The following is a 16,990-nucleotide window of genomic DNA, read 5'->3' as shown; positions in this document are numbered from 1 at the left end:
TACATATAGAACAACCTGGAGAAATGTTGTTAAGTTTATCTTGAATCTCTACAACAGAACCTACAGCATGCACATTTAACTTTTACTATTTTCCACGACGTGCAGTTTCCCTGCTGTGGGACTAAAACAGGCTCATAAGTCTTCTGTTGGTTCAACAGACAAAATGTGTCTCAGATCTCATCATCAGCAGCCTACAGAGCCCGGTGTGATTCTATCGTCATGTTACACGGATCTGAACAGAACCCAACACGTGAATGTGGATTACATCTTTATTTAAAATCCTCTGGTTGAAGCTATAGACAGAATCTATAGGCTGAACAAAGCACACACACACACTGGACATGAACCACAGCCACAAGGTGACGCATTAAAAACACAGAAAGCAGCCGTTGGAAGGCTCTGACCCGATAAAAGCTTTAAAACAACACGTGGAGCCACAACAACAGCTGAGAACCTTGGATTTCCAAAGACGGGTTCAGAGGGAGGAATCATGAACATTTCTGTTTCCTCATTTGTGCCGTTGGTCCGACTGCAGCGGGTCGGGGAGGAGCTTCACTGCAACCAGCTGGTTCTGGTTGTAAACGTGTGTTTCAAATGTGTGGAGGTCCCTCAGGAGCTCAGCTCGCCGTGGGATAGCCCACTCCGCCCCTTTAAGTGCGCCGCCGCCTTTAGTCCCGGCTCAGCTCTGGAGCCTCACAATCACTACCAGGTGAGATTCCCTCGTCCGTCCCCCCGGTTTCCTCCTAACCCCTTCGTTATCGAGTTTGTGGTCCGTCTGATGTACTGTCGGTCCTGCAGGGCTCTGCTTGCTCTACATGACCTGTACAGGAGAACACGCTGCACACATTAACCCATCTATCAACACGGGAAGGAACACGGATCAGTCTTTGAAGCCGTGCTGCCAGCCGGTGTGTGTAACTCTCTATCATTACAACAGCCTTTAAAAAGCCTGCTGAGGCGTCTGGCTGATGGTCACAACCTGGAACCGGACCCGGCTGTGTGGCACGGGCCAGAGCACGCCGTCCAGGTGAAGCTAAACCTTACCTACACGTGAAATAAAAACATTTATATATCTATGTACACACATCCTTCACGAAACACGTCTCATAGCATCAGGAGATACAGTATCTGTGGCTCATAGTGGCAAGCAGGGCTGATTGCACAAAAAACACCTTAACAGAGCTTTGCAGCCTCGTACAAGTCAATAACAGGGCTTTTTTTTTTGTATTTAAAATAAATTAAACACCATTTTCAAAATGGTTGTCTCTTCCTTCTTTGATTATTATCTGTGAAATAAAACATTACAATAAAAGTGAAGGTAATAGGATTGGCCTTATCGTAGTGGTATGACACACCGGGTCCAGCAGAACTCTGAAGCTGTTTGGATCCATGGTTTCTGCCTCTGCAGTCCTCTTCACACAGGCTGAACATACATCACCTCCATCATTACATTTATGTTAAAAGCGTTGCTGTTGTTGAGCCAGTTTGGACACAAAGGCTGAAAGTTGGCGCTGCCCGGAATCAGTGACAGTCGCTTATAGGAAGCAGCTGGTATCAGAGTTATTCAAAGCAGTGAGTCACCGGGATCACCAGACCTGTAGCGTCGCTTTAAAGCAGGCTGTCAGTAGACCTGTTGGTGTGGAAAGACGTGACTCAGCGTTCTGGTTTGTCAGCTGATCGGCGGCTGACTTCCAGCTCGTGAGGCTTCCAGTCTTAAGGTGCTCTAGAATGAAACCAATCACTTCACCAGCCTCCACAAACATCCTCACCGCTTCTGTAATCACTGCTGACCAGTCGGTAAACTACAGCGAAGAAATCATAAAAAAACACACACATTAAAAACGTTAAAGCTCCATTAAGCGATATGTGACTAACAACATATGACCAGCTGCTACTGTGGACTAGCATGCAGCTGTAGGCTGTTCTGCACCCGGAAAGGAAACTCAACAGAGCGATTTGCATCCCTTAATTAAATGCATGGCTGCCAGGTTAAGAGAAAACGTCTAATTCATCCTGTGAGCTGCACACATTGTTCTGACTGCGTGTGTTCACATCATAATGAAGGAAACTGAATCAACTTAATGTTGTTCATAGTTTAAGGTCAAATTTTAGCATCAGTTGAATTAAAGCTAAATTTCCGTCGAGGTAACTGGATGAAACCGGCTCCATAACTTCATTATTTTCACTTTCAGTTCAGGATTTCACGCCTCCTCCTCTACGTTAACACGCCCAAAGACTCTCAGACTGCTAATTAAAAATACATTTGATTGAAGAGAAAACGCTAATTCCCCAAACTGAAGTTGTCCTGTTGACCCCAGACGTCACTGTGTGGCTGTTTTCATCCACATGGCTGAAACTGAACCACCTTCACATCTCATTTATGTAAAAAAAAACTAAACTAAACTCAGGCAGAAGGCTTTTTTCTCACTAGATGTTGAATTAAGGAGACTGAATGTCAGATGGTTGCAGAGAACTTCTAACGTCGGGACGTCCAGCTTGTTGGTTCTGGAAGGCAGAACCAGGTCGTGGTTCTGCTGCAGCCGGTTTGGAGTCTGTCGCTTAATGCAGCTTTAACCACACACACTTTGACATCAATAACGATGTCTTTATAAAACAGCGTTCTCCTTCCTCTCCTACAGGAGGACAGGAGGTCATCATGGCGTCTCTGAGGGGGGTGAGGGCACCGGGCCCCCCTCAGTCAGTCCAGTGGAGCAGGTGGGGGGCAGGTGAGTGGTTGAACAGAGGGAGGGACTGAAGCTACAGACCAGAGCCCCGCCTGAGCTGTTGCTCCTTTCAAACAGAAATACAAAAGGCCGATTGCTGAACTCACTAAAGTTCGAGGGCAGCCTGCAGATCGGGACCGCAGATGACCCAGGTTAACTAAACAGCGCCGGCTGCTCCGTCGGGAGGTGAAGCTGCTGGATTGTCACACAGGTTTGTGGTGTCTGCAGGCCTTTGTGCCCCGAGCGTCAGTCCCCCGTCACACAGTGCCGGGACTGTGGTGGTAGTTGTAATGGTTGCTGTGCTCCGAGTCTGCGATCTGAAGGCTGGGCTTCCTCTCCGGCTCCTCGCTGTCGGCCGCGTCGGACCTCACGCAGCGTGGAGGACGCTTCTTAAAGAAATCCGACACCAGGCGCACCTGCACAGGAGACGAGAGAGAAAGAAAGGAGAGCAGGTTGTTGGTCACTGAGCAGATCCTTTTTCCACAGATCTGAGTGTAAACACGTAGCCGGACACAGAGGAGGTACGGGCCGGCCTGGAAACTGTGATTACATGTGTCTGGAGAGGTCCGAGCCCAGCTGCTCAGCGACACAGTAACACTCAGGAACTCGGGCACATCTGAGAGGAACACACAGCGAGCAGGCTCAACCCTGCAGGCCGTAAAACACGATGCCCAGGAGGGGCTCTAATTGCACATAGCGCTGCGAAGGCCAGAGGCGTGGGCTCAGATCCCAATTAATCACACATGCACTCGCTCACACACACTCACACACACACTCACACACACATGCATGCACAGAGTTTCCACGAGGCAGTGCTGACAGTGGTTCAATCAAAACAGGGAAGTGGCCAAACAATAAAGGCGCCCAGCTGGATGAGGTGAGTCCGACAGACTTATTGCCTGAGAAGCGGCCAGCTGTGAGCGTGAGGGTTTGCATCAGGCCACGCTGAGCTGCCGTCACACTCCCCTCCGCCTCACGCCGGCTGCTCCACAAAGACCTGAACCCTGAGAATTAAATAAGGCTGAAATACGGTGTCATCAGCAGCCGCTCTGCTCTGAAGGAAGAAGAGTTTCCATTAAATGTCAGCGTTATGTGCGACGGTCCCGCCCATGTTTGCTTTTCCAAGAAGGTGGAAACCACAGCGGGAAGAGTTAAACTTCAGACGTCGGAGGAACGTCACAAAAACGTAAAATGTCAAAAAAATAAAAGTCTGACAGCGTTCTATATGAGCTCTACTTTCCCAACAAACTGTCACGTTTCCAGTCGGTGCATCTGAACATTTAAAATATGATTTTAAAAATTAAACGAGTATCACTACTGGTGACCTGGTCTGGACCCAACAGAACCCATTTCTATCACCAAACTGAATGCTGGTTGAAACACATTAACTTACACACATTATTTTGATGGACCGTGTTCACACAGTAAAGTCTGTAGCTGAGTAAAGTCGACACTGTGTGCAGCTTAAACTCAAAGTTCTGCGTTTGTTGAATTAAAACTTCATGTTGAAGTTGAGGGAACCAGATGAACGGACCTGTAACGTCATGAACAAGATGCTTCGTTCTATATAAACTAGAATCTGTGCAGTCAGTGTTTATTCTACATATAGAATAACTTTTTATCCATAGAAACACACATTCTGTACAATAAAAACAGAACTAATGTATATTTATTTTGGTTTTTTCTATTCATTTTCCTACATGTCTGCTCTATCCCCTTTGCTTCCTCTTCCAGCTAAACACTGCTCGTGTCCACAGCGTCTCAGTGGAAACGGTCACATTTCAGCGTCGATTCGCTCGACACACGACCACAGAAGCATCACTTGGTTGGAGGACAGACTGTCCCGTGGAGGTGGGATCATCAACCGATCGCGGTGTTTTTGTCTGTGAGACGCGTTGCCATGGAGACTCACATTGAGCACGGCGACCAGCGCGCCCTGCAGCAGCCCCACCAGCACGTCGCTCCAGTGGTGCTTGTAATCAGAGACTCGGGTGTAACCCACGTAGACCGCGAAGGCCACCAGGAAGAACTGGATGGTGGGCCGGAGGAGTCTGGCCCACTTAGCCGCCAGTCTGGCCTGCACGTAGAGCTGTGGTGGGAAGTGGAGATGGAAGAAGAAAACCAGAGGTTAGGTTCATGTAAGCGGTGCAACATTACATCATGCAGGCAGCCAGCTGACACAGCAGCAGTCTGTTATCTGTAGTACAGAGATATCCTTCTGCACCGTCGGGCTGTTCTGCCTCGGTCCAAAAAGCCGGTTTGTTTGGAGAATGACTGGACGTGTGACACCAGGAGCTGCTTCACCTCAGAGCAGATTCAGCCGTAAGAAGCTGTCGAGTATGAATTTAATTTATGTCCACTATGAACTAGAACTCACTCTTTTTTTTTACTGGAAAGCAGCAGATGCCAAAAAACCATGAATCTGGCAGCAGCACAGACTTCGCTGAGCTTCTGCTCGGCTGCTGTTGAAGGTGTAAAAACTGGCACCGCGGTCCGGCCCGCCGCTCTGGACACACTGGTCCGGCTCAGACTGGATGTCACGGCTCAGCTCTGTTTGTCTGGAGAAAACAGTCAGCACCGACCCAAACCCACTGACAGGAACGGACACTGGCTGGACTTATTCTGTCTTTTTCTTTGGACAGAAAAACCCCCAAGAACAAAGAACGCTGCTTTGCTTGGAACTTGCTGTCCTGCGCTGCTGCCTGGCTTCAGCACAAAGAGCAGAGGCCCGGCGTGATGAAGTGGAGCGGCCCGGCAGACAGAACACAGCCTCCCTCTGCCTTCAGCACTGCTGGGAAAAAGTCTGCGGAGGCCTCCAGATCATTCCTCTCACTATCCAGACCCTTCCTCTGAACTCTCTCCTTGTTCTTTTATGTCCACGGGCACAAACCGGCTCTGTGGGCCTTTTCTCCTCCTCAACAATTAGCCCTTGAGCGCTGATCCGAATGCACAAGCGTGGTGTCAGATGAGCTCATCGGGGGACTTCTGTGGTCGAGTCTCACCGAGAGTTTACTGCATTCTGACTGCACATAGACACGCGTGTTCACACTGTGTTAAGTTTAGAGTCTCATGACGTCTGTGTGCCGAACTTACCGCCAGGAAGAGCATGCAGTACATCCCAAAGGAGGAGTGTCCCGAGTAGAAGGACAACCTGGAGGAGGAGGCAGGTGACGGTTAGACATCACTGCTACAGACAATAAGTAAGAATCTGTGTTTCCCAGACACACATTCTGTCCTCAGTCCTCCGCTGTCCTACAATCTGTGATCAGCATCAGGTCAGCATCAGAACTAAAGAAAGCTCTGGTGAAGCGTCTTCATTTAAAAAAACACAAAAAGAAGAAGTTGTTTCTCCTGAACTGTTTCCAACCTAATAAACACGTTTTTTCTTTCAAATACTTACAATTTTCTGACAGTAAAGGAATATAGTTTAAAAAAAAGAAGTGATTTTACAGTTAAATGTAAAATAAAATATTACCATTTATGAAAAATACAGACTTTGTTTTAATGTGTAGATTATTTATCGTTTTGATATTTTTAAAGGTTAATTTTTAAAAACACTGTATTTATATGACTTTACTGGTTATTGTCTGTACTTGATCAAAACAGGGAAAATCTGTAAAACAACAGTAATTTAAAAAACTGTAGTTAAAGAACATTTATTTTTCACAGTGTGTTGAGTATCTGTGAACTAATGAGAGTTAAAGCTGATATACAGCAAAGGTCAACATGTAAAATAATCAATTCTTTTGATCGTTAACAATGACATTTAGTAAGAACAGAACAGAGAGAAATCTGAAAAATAGGAGTTTTAAAAATACTTGTAATATTTAAAATGTATAACACAGTTATTTTTCTTTAAAATATTAGTGACATAATGGTATTTTGATTAAAACAGTAATTTTACAGTCAAATGTTGTAAAATAACAAATGATCATTTATAAAATCACAGGTTTCTGATGTGGATGTAAATTTACATTTTTCTCTGCATTGCTGCAGGTGCTATCGGTGAAATGACATTTCTGATATATTACAGGAAATAAACATTCGTTTTTAACAATAAAGAGTTTGGTCTCTGCAGCTGGTTCTGGACTGAAGCTCTTTGGACCTTCTGAGTCACAGTTTACTCGTACTTGTCCTTAGAAATGCTACAAGCTGCGAACAGAAGCTTCCCTCCTCGTACCTGGACTCGGTGACGTCCTGAGGCCTGCCGGTGCAGTTGATCACCTGCATGTAGCCCGTGCACACCTTCGGGGAGCAGACGGACATGAAGTTGGGTCTCGGGCGGCCGATGGTGAACTTGGCGAGGTCGGTGAGCGACTGGCTGACGGCTGCTCCGAACAGGAAGGTGCCGACCACCTTGTAGAGAGCAGCGACGTACTGGTTGAAGTCGGAGTTGGAGTAAATCCTCTTGCTGTAGACCAGATAAGCCTCTCCAGAGGAAATCTGAGGGAAAAACATTCACGTTTTTGCTCCATTACAAGAGAATGAGTCACACCTCAACACGCTGCCCGGTTCCTAAAGAGAACTTATTAACTGAGCAAACAGAGCAGAAAGCTGTGAATGAGCAACGACGTGTAAACCATAACGAGCAGACGGAGGTGAGAAGAAATAAAAGCCTGACTGATGTCCTGTGAGGAACGTACGATGATGACGGTGCAGGAGATGGTGACGGCGGCCAGCATGCCGTGAGTGATGGTGTCTGGTCTCAGAGGGTACTTGATGCTCTCGTCGTCGCAGTAAATGCCCCTCTGGTAGGGTTTGAACACGATGGTCATGATGATGAAGGGCAGCGCCGCTGGAGGGCAAACAAACAGGAAGAGTCGGATCAGTTCCACCGTTTACTCATTTTATGGTCAAATGTAGAAATATCACATCATCATTTATAAATAATGTGGATGAGCACGTACTGGACAGTTTTAGACCACTTAGTTTATTCTAAAAAACAAACCTGTGATTCTTTTAGTTTTTATTTGTAATCTAACAAACAGGAGAATCTGTAAACCAGCAGCAAACTGTACATACATGAGCAGCTATAAGACCTGACGTCCAGCGTTTGGTCGCTCATGACCAAACGGAGCAGGTTGGAGATCGACCAACGCAACAGACTCCGCTACAGAAGAAAACAAATGCTGTGTAATTCCATATTTGTCTATTTTTCTTGGGGTTTTCAGACGTTACATCACTTCCTCAGCTGGGAAGTGAAAATGTTTCTCTAAGGACAGATAAATAGTTTTCGCTCTCCGTCTCTCTCCGGACCTCCAGTTCTGAAATCACAGCGACGAAAACGACCCGCGAGGAGAAAAAAAACAACATTCAGTGGTTAAACGTCGGTGCAGAGACGCACGCCGAGGAATCACAGAAACAAACATCACACACACCTACAGGACTACACACACACACACACACACACACACACACACACACACACTGCTGCAGACACAACACACACGGCTTTCCAGTGATGTGGGCAGAGATCAGACCAAATACAGCTGCTGAAGGCCTCCAACAGTCCTTGAGGTGTTCAGACGCATGAATCCTAAACCACACACACACACACACACACACACACACACACACACACACACACACACACACACACACACACACACACACACACACACACACACACACACTCTGAGTTTCAGGACGTTTGTTAGAAGCTGATGTTTGCAGCAGACGGATCTCGTTCTGCAGAAGCCTTTAGTTTCGTCTCTTCAGCTCCGTGAGCCCCACGAGCTGCTGGTGGGTTTATTTATCAGACAGAAACCGCAAAAACAAGCAGAACCGTCAGATTTTCAGTGTAAAGTCCATCGTGGACGTTTCTGTTCTACTGGAAAATGGAACCAAATCTAAGCCTGAAGTCGTGATCGTTCCCTTTTTTTTTTAATGCCAAAAACACACCATTTGCTCTCATCAGATTTTGTAAAAACTAAACAATTCTGTGTTCCTTTGTGCAGCTGTAAAGCCGAGAGCGACTCAACTGTAACCGACAGTCACGTCACAAAAATTCTGGGATTGTTCTGTTGAACTGGGCTGAACTGCAGGCTGTGTTCACACTGAATAGACCGGAGCAAGGTGTTTCAATTTACAGCGTTCTGATGTTCTTCTGCTGCACAACAGAGATGTTTGAGTCCTCTCTGCTGCTAGCCACGGCTGTGCTGTTTCCACAGAGCTGCAGGGTTTCATAGTGCTCTCATAAATGAGCCACAGTGAGTAAATGAATGCCCACAAACTACTCGGGGGTCAGAGGTTAAAACCAGAGCGTGAGTGGACAGCAGAACAGTGGGAAGTGTTGCCGAAGTGGTTCGAGAAGTTCTTTTAAAACTTTTTTTCTGCTTCCTACCATCTCAACCTCCTACAACTGAAGCGAGTGAGAGTCTGCTGCCCTGCTGCCGGTGTTTAGCTCTGCTCTGGACGCGGTGAAGTACGACTCCGGGCAGATGCATCATGTGGGAGGAAGGTCTCGTCGAGCCTCAGCTGATCCTGCAGCCCTGGGCTCTTTGGTTACAAGGCTGACGTGGAGAGATCGTGAACTAAAGCGATGTAAAATCACGATAAATTATCCAGTTACTCAGTGGACACATTAAAGTCCAATAAAACCCAACATGTTCACGGCTTTAGCTGCACAAACGCATTTCTCCGTCACACGTTGGTGTAAATTCTACTCCTGAAGGATTGTCTGTCAGAGGAGAAGCGTGTTCATCGTCATGTCTGCAGCAATCGGAGTGAATTATTAACAGACAGAGTGCAGAAAGTCCTGGTGAGGTGCAGCCCCGGTGAGGAATGTCCTCCGCCCTGATATCCACTATCCACGGCGGCACACAGACGGCCGAGGGGCCGCCATGGAAACGCCGAGCAGCTGCAGAGTAAACGCAAGAAAAACAGCCACGAAGCGAGCGCTCACCAATCGGATTACGTTTCTGTGTAAATGAGCCCCTCCCATTTCATTTAACGAAAAATGTCTGCAGCTGACATAATTCCAGGAGGACGTCCAGCGAGACTGACTGATGAGAGACCACGAAGACTGAGACGACAAAGAAAATACACAAGTGGAGGTGGATCAGGGATGGGCTGGCGTGAAGGCTCGGTCACAGCGGGCCGAACTCCACCTCGTATGATGCACTCAGAACAACATGGAAATGTAGGAATGAAGGTGAAAAAGTTTTAAAGAGGCAGAGAATCCTTCAGGTGACCTGAACCTCCAGCGTGTCGTTTAAAATGTATGATGAAGCACCAATGAAGGGATTAAAGTTCTCAGAACCAGCCACAGAGGACAGACCGGCCGCGGTCCCGTTCAGCCCAGGTGGCATGACCCAGTCCGGACGCTGTTTATCGACATGCCGGCTGCACGCGTGTTCCTCACAGACACTACGAAGACAAAGAGTCTTATTGGCTCAGCGAGAACACGGCAGCAGCAAAATAGGAGCTTTGTGTGGAGAGCAGAATAAACAATAGAGCTCGAATCGGATAAACAGCCGATTGCACATCGACTCCTGGTAACCCGACCTTGGAGGAGTCGGGTTCAGACTCGCAGACAAGGAGGAAGAAGGAAAAAACAAACCCAGTTAACTCATGAACCCAAACCCACACGTACACTGAAGTCTGATTAGAGAGCCGGCGAGCCAGAAGGCAGACAGGTGTGACCTCCTCACCACACAAAGAAAACCTGAAAGGCAGAAGTTCATGGAAACATCAACGAACAAAGAACATCACCTGTCCTAAACCAGTTCCAGCCTCTTGTGTTCTTTCAGCAAACAAAGACTAGTTGGTCCTGATTCTGTGTTAAACTGAGACACCCAGACCTGCCTCCATGCTCAGAGTCCGCTTAGGAAAGTGGTTCATGTTCTGATCCGACTCCACAACAGAAAGTCAATCAGTCACATAACCGAAAGTGCTTTTCTAAAAGTAGACAGGTGGTACACGTTTAGCTCAATAAGTTTAAATACTGAGGTGAAGCCTGTGTGTGAATCTACCTGAGCAGCTCTAATATTCACCAGAACCAGAACCACAAGCTTTTTATTGACAAGTGAGCTCACACACACAACAACAAGAAGACAGGAATAAATACAGAATCTAGATCTAAGAAATTCTAAATAAAATATATATAAAAGAAAAGCAGAAAAGTACGACGTGAACAAAAAGTACTGAGACGTAAACCTGCTTCAACCGAGAAATAAACCAGGAAACAGTTTGGATTACAATATTGGACATGAAAGGATTAAAACCCTCCAAAACTCAGATAACACGAGACTTTACTATTATAAATATTAGGACTGAGATCTTATAAAAACACTGATTCCCTGCATAAACAAACCTGGTTTTTATTCTACCTTTATGTGTGTTGTTGTGAATAAGCACCAATTCCAAAATCTAAACCTTTATTCTCACCAGAACATGTGTAACTCTGTTTAGTGGCTGTTCCTTGGTGCCTCTAATTTGCCCTTTTCCCTCCCAGTCCTCTGGCAGCAGCAGCTGGAGGACACCTGTCCCCGCCCGGCAGATTCCCACCGACCACAACACGAGCTGTTGAAATCCCAGTTTGCACATCCCTGCTCCGGCCTCGTCGGGATGTCGTAAACTGGGATTACAGAGTCTTACTCCGACACATTTTCCTCTCCTGCACCGCGAGAATCCTGTTTGCGACGACCGCAGCACGACGCGGAGCGTCTTGTTCGTAGCTAGCATCCTGTCTGGAGGCGCCGCGGGGGAGCAGCTCGCTATGGATTTACTGATGTGGCTTCTGGGTGGCAGCTCCTGCATCTGCATCCTGCATCCGGCCTCCAGCTGGCAGAGGGATGGAGCCAACTGTCGAGGAACAACTGCTGCGTTTCTTCTCCTGCAAGTCGGTTGGACTCAAACCAAACGGCGTCTTTACAGGACGTATTATGATGATTGCTGCTCCTGTGTTCTTATATATTCCATACAGGGATGAAGCTATTGCTTTAAAAATACTAAATCTTCCACAAAAGCATCTTAAAGCTTCAGATTCCTCAGCAGCCGCCACAACGCCGCGTGCTCTTAAAATATTGTTCTAAACACGTCCAGAGCCCGACACAGATTTACGCAGCTTGTCAAAAACCTGAAGACGTTATTTAAAAACATGATATGTGAGCGACGCGCTGCCAGAAACAAGTGGAGCTGAAGGGGGTGAATCCAGCAGATCTGTTTCCACACGTTTGGGGAGCCAACACCAACTTGTGATGCTGTCTGGGTGCAAGTTCTCATTTCACACAACGGAAAAGGAAAAGACTGTCTGAGCAGATACTGAACTCACAGAAGTTCTGACGGTTTGTGTGGGACTGGGCTGGACCCGGTCTGAGGAGGGGGTGTTTGTTGACCCAGTACAGATGGTAAACGTCACTTTAATGCAGCTCAGTGACATAATCGCTCCTCGCCGGCGTCACATTGTTGCTCTCAGGCTGCTTCGTGAAGCTGCTAATGATTTATCCCCAAAATGATTCTGCACATCCATCATGGCCATCACAGCGCTGACTGGGCAGGTATCTGGCGAGCCGTATGCTAATAGCAGCTTCTCTCTTTTTTTTTTTAATGCTTTCTAAATCCTCTTAACCAAACACGGATTTTGCCACAAAGTTTATTGACTGAGTGAAGTCAGGGCACTTCTTGGCCCTGAATAAACCTCCGCTGGCTCGTAAAGACGCATTCAGTTTTAATTTCTGCGCACCAGCTCGCTCGACTCTCCACTTCAGCTTCGCGAGTCGTAAATTTTCAAGTTTGGATGAGAATGAAAAAGACATAAAATGATGTAAAGCGTCTGGACGGCAAAGAAAACGTCGAATATCTGCGAGAAACAAACCAGCCAGTCTCTTAAAAAGCAGACACACACAGATAAAAATAGACCCATCGGCACACAGAGCAGGCCTCCAGCAAACCACCAGACAATCCCACAACCCAAATTGACATTCGCTCCGGCGCTGCCTCCACTTAGCGTCGGATTCTTCTCTTCACAAAGCTCACACATGGAGCGACGGGGCTCTGGAAGGTGGAGCTTCTCGTTTAGGATGCAGGAGAAGCTTCGTTCTAGACACCTGCTCGACGGATTCAAGAAGCAGAACTGTTTGGAGGAGGAAGCTAATCTTCAGCCGCTGAAGTCAGAACTCTCCTGCCTGAGCTCCAGCCGGGAGCCGTTTGAAGCCGGAGGATGCAGCCTTCTGGGGAACTTTAGAGGCTTTGTGAAGGTTCAAGCTTCTCGGTTACCTGCCTGCGGATTCCTCCGCGGCGGCACCTTCCCAACGAAACGGTATTAGAGCGACACAAAGCTACCTAAAGACAGAGAGAGTGCATGGAGAGGAGCATCAGGGCAGATTTTCAGCATTAATCGACACCCTGCAGACGAACAAAGATTTCCCTGTGAGCAGCTGATTCACTTCCTCCATCCTGGTTTTTCTCTCCTATTCACAGTCATGAGCTCTTCTGTCTCTGTCACCCTCCCGATGGCGGCGTCCTCCCACACTTCTTCCCTCTGTTGTAAATATAGAGGCCTCCATGGGGCCGTGCTGTATTTAGCTGGCAGATGTGCAATTATGCAGGACCACAATCGCACTCTGGGCCGAGGACTCCAGGCTCGTCACATCCTCTCTGCCTGCTGCCTTTTCTTCTTCCTCCCCTCTCCTCGTGGGCTTTGTCTGTTTTTTCCACTAGCGGGAGGGTCGACACCTCGACGTGGAGAACATCACACCTCCTCGCTCTGGTTCCTCTGACATAACCTGCTGCACCTGCAGAACCATGTGGATGAACAATTACCCCCACATCATCTGTAAAACACACAGTCTGGGTTCTGCATACTTTAAAGGTGTGGAACGTGGTTCTCGTGGCCCTCGGCTGCCCTGCTTCTCTCAAACGTTCCTCCAGGGTCACAGCTGCTCACTGGACTCTATTTTCTTCCTCTCTGCTTTGTCTTTTCAGCACGAAGGCCGCTCAGCCAGTGCTGCTTTCTACCCGTTCCTTCCTTACTCAGCTCTTGTTTCCTCTCACCGTGCAGCTCTACTTCTTTATTTTTCATCTCTTTAGTCATCTACTCCGTCTCCTGTTTATGTTGGGTCAGTGTTTCCACTTTCAGCCCGTTCTGCAGAGTGCATCAACACAGGTGATGTTCCAGATCTGTAAAAGTCGGCTCCCAGTAAGAAAACAAGCCAGCGCTCCCTCTCTCTGACTGTCTCACCCCGGGCCGGACTGACTAATGTGGAAGGTATGTGCTGAGCCTACAACCTTCTGCCGGCGTTGGCCTCTGGAATTCTAATTCACATGAGGAACGCCCAACTTCACCAGTCACACCAAATCCTGCTGCCGCTGTGGCCCATTCTTTATTTTTAATCCCACTGTTTCACTTGGTCCATCATTTACGCATGCTTAGCTTCAAGCAGAGCAGAAGGAGACGGGGTGGCAGGCCAGGTCGGCCCGGCGCTGGGAGAGCAGCTAAATCTGGGCTGGAAATCAAAGAGTCTGGGGTTTTCTATTTGGAGGGGATCAAAGAAAAGGAGGCCACACAGGTTTCAGCCCCAACCAGAAAGATCAGTCTGATGTGTAATGAAGGGGTCTGACCTTCTAGAAGTTTCCTGAACGGCATCGCAGCGTGTTGCAGACCCACCGGAGTCTAACTTCCTCATGACCTGGATGTATTTATGGTCCCTTGTTTATCCATCAGTGCACTGAACTATTCAGTTTATTAGATTTGTCTTTTTGAAGAACTAAACTTTCCTAAACGAACATTCAGGAACAGAACAGTGAAAAAAACCCAAAGTAAAAACTATAAAAATAATAAAAACTGTGAAAATAACCAAAACTATCTGCAAAACGTTGACGGTTTTCTCTGGTTTAACTCCAGCAGTGTGATTTTACAGTCAAAAGATGAATTAATTCTGGTAAACACAGATGTTTGATGTGGACATGATTCACATTTTTTGCTGATTTGTTGTTTTCTTCAGTTAACGTGTAAATTTATATATTACATTAGTTATTATTTGTAATTTACAAAACAGGGAAAATCTGTAAAATAAGAAATATAATATTATGTTTTTCACTCCTTAATATAAATAATTCATTAAAAAAAAAACAGCAAATATCCATAAAACAACTAAACATTGTTCTGATTTAAATACAGTAAATTTGTGTCATTTTATGGTAAAATGCTGTAAAAGAACAAAATACCATTTAGAAAATTACAGATTTTTATAAGTATTCATGATTTATAGTTTTGGCTTGAGTTTTTTCTAGTTAATGGGTAAATTAAACCTTTTTTTCTGGGATTTTACGAGACATCTGATTTACAAAACTGGGGAAATCTTTTAAATATCAGTAATAATATGGTTAAAAACTATTAGGAAAGTGTATTTTCTTACAGTGTAGGCTAACTCTGGCTTATTTACTGTTTTCTAACTAAATAAAGATAATTAGCAAAACACATCAAACTAATGACTCTGATTAATAAATACAGATGAGATGACAGCTGATGGAACTGTGATCCAACCAGTTACTGCTCTGACCGTCTCTCCCAGTTTAATAGTTTTACGTCTCTGGTGTGAAGTGCTTCTTCTGCCTCCTCGTACTTTGTTGGTTTTCTTTCTGACTTGTACAGAAATCTGTAGCGTGTCTTCCTTAAGACATTAATAATCATGATTATCATTATTATGTCAGATCTGTCCTTCATAGCATCGCCCCGAAGTCCCAACATATCCTCCCAGTCTGTAGTTCAACATCTAAACATGTGCTGGCTCCTCTTTTGATGAAACTTTATTTAAATAAGGCAGAAAATGGGGCAAATTAAAAATGGTGTCGTCACATCCTCCGTCCAGCAGAGGGCACTGCAGCACTGACAGCGCTGTCTGCAGCACATGTAGCAGAGATCACAGCTGAGCAGACGTTCAGTGGAGTGGTGTGTGAACAGGAAGCTGTCACCTCGTTAGTAAAACACACGACCGCATCATTTCCTTCTTAATGTCACTGATTCATATGGAGATGAATCACTTCAACATGACGACCTTCATGTGGTTTCTACCCAAACAAAGGACGGCTTCAGAGCCAGGCCGATGAAATACTTTAGGTGAAATACTTCCAGTCCCACAATTGCAAGAGTGCAAACAAAATAATTAGAAAACCGGGAAAAACAACAAGAAAGAGAGCGGCTCATGTTTCTCAGAGGAAAGTCCCCGTTTGGCTCCAGTTTCCATGACTCGGCTCTCCTGAGGACAACCATCCCATCAGGCATCCTCGCTGCCTTTCTCTGAGAACTCAGGACAATCAGTCTTCCCAACAAACCCACATGAGAGGCCGAGCTCCCCGGAGACAGCAGCAACCTCTGAGCAACAGGCAGCGAACAACAGAACACGGCGACGTAATCGCAGCTTAATGAGATGAAAACCATGAGAGGAAATACGCAGCAGCTCTTTGATCGTTCTGCTGCCGTGAAGCTCTGAGAGAAAAAACCCATCGTATCAGGTGAAGCCATGACGAAAGAAATATTAAAGAAGAGTCTGACGTGTGAGCAGCAGGACGATAAAGAGCGTCTCGTCTTCTACACGCCGTAAAAACCAACAGAGAGAAGGAACGGCTTTACTCTAAATAGTTTTTAACTGTTTACTATTTACAGATTTTTCCTGTTTTGCTAAATTACAGATAATAAAATGTAAAAAGTCTCAGTTTACACATGAACTGTAATTTATTCACATCACGTCTGTGTTTTGTTCTTTTACAGTCTTTGACCATAAAGTTACACATTTTACTGTAAATAAATCCACTGACACATTATTGTTATTGTTGTTTGCTGGTCGAGTGCTTTAGTTTGTGAACTTCACTATATTCTACCATTTTTTAAATGTATTTTTTTCTACCACTCGTACTGTAGTTTTACAGTTTATACAGTTGTCTTGTAAAAAAAACAAACAAACAAGAATAAAACAGGCGCACATGAATCTCGTGACAGAACACAAATGGACCCAGTCACTGGGTCGGGTGTCGTCTTTCTAGAACACCTGTCGGCTCTAAAGGAAACAGGAAGCGCTCTGTCAGACACACGATGAAGTTGTTGTTGTGTGTCTGTAATTGACGCTCTAATAGATGCTAGAACAGGTGTGTCACCGCAGCACAACAAAGAGCCACCACATGGAAGAGGAGCAGAGCGTGAGCATGTGCTGAACCAAGCCTCCAGGCCTCCAGACCTCCAGGCCTCCAATCCTCCAGGCCTCCAGGCCTCCAGACCTCCAGGCCTCCAATCCTCCAGGCCTCCAGGCCTCCAGACCTCCAGGCCTCCA

At 46.2% G+C, this 16,990-nt stretch overlaps 1 protein-coding gene across 1 annotated transcript in view; it reads right to left on the bottom strand.

The window, feature by feature from the left end:
* Window positions 1-255: 255 nt before the first annotated feature.
* Window positions 256-16,990, bottom strand: part of LOC103367317 (lipid phosphate phosphohydrolase 2-like) — a 20,908-nt gene continuing 4,173 nt past the window's right edge. Inside the window, exons 2-6 of the mRNA XM_008295310.1 lie at window positions 7,367-7,518; window positions 6,904-7,166; window positions 5,817-5,874; window positions 4,636-4,812; window positions 256-3,139 (exon numbers count right to left, since the gene is read on the bottom strand). Coding sequence (XP_008293532.1) covers window positions 2,981-3,139; window positions 4,636-4,812; window positions 5,817-5,874; window positions 6,904-7,166; window positions 7,367-7,518 — 809 coding nt within the window. The 3' untranslated portion in view covers window positions 256-2,980. The remainder of the gene's footprint in view (window positions 3,140-4,635; window positions 4,813-5,816; window positions 5,875-6,903; window positions 7,167-7,366; window positions 7,519-16,990) is intronic.

The sequence above is a fragment of the Stegastes partitus genome, unplaced genomic scaffold (assembly GCF_000690725.1).
Source record: "Stegastes partitus isolate 25-593 unplaced genomic scaffold, Stegastes_partitus-1.0.2 Scaffold1037, whole genome shotgun sequence".
In the NCBI taxonomy this organism is placed as follows: Eukaryota; Metazoa; Chordata; class Actinopteri; family Pomacentridae; genus Stegastes; species Stegastes partitus.
Note: the sequence above shows the minus strand (reverse complement) of the source record. Positions and strands in the feature narration are given on the sequence as shown.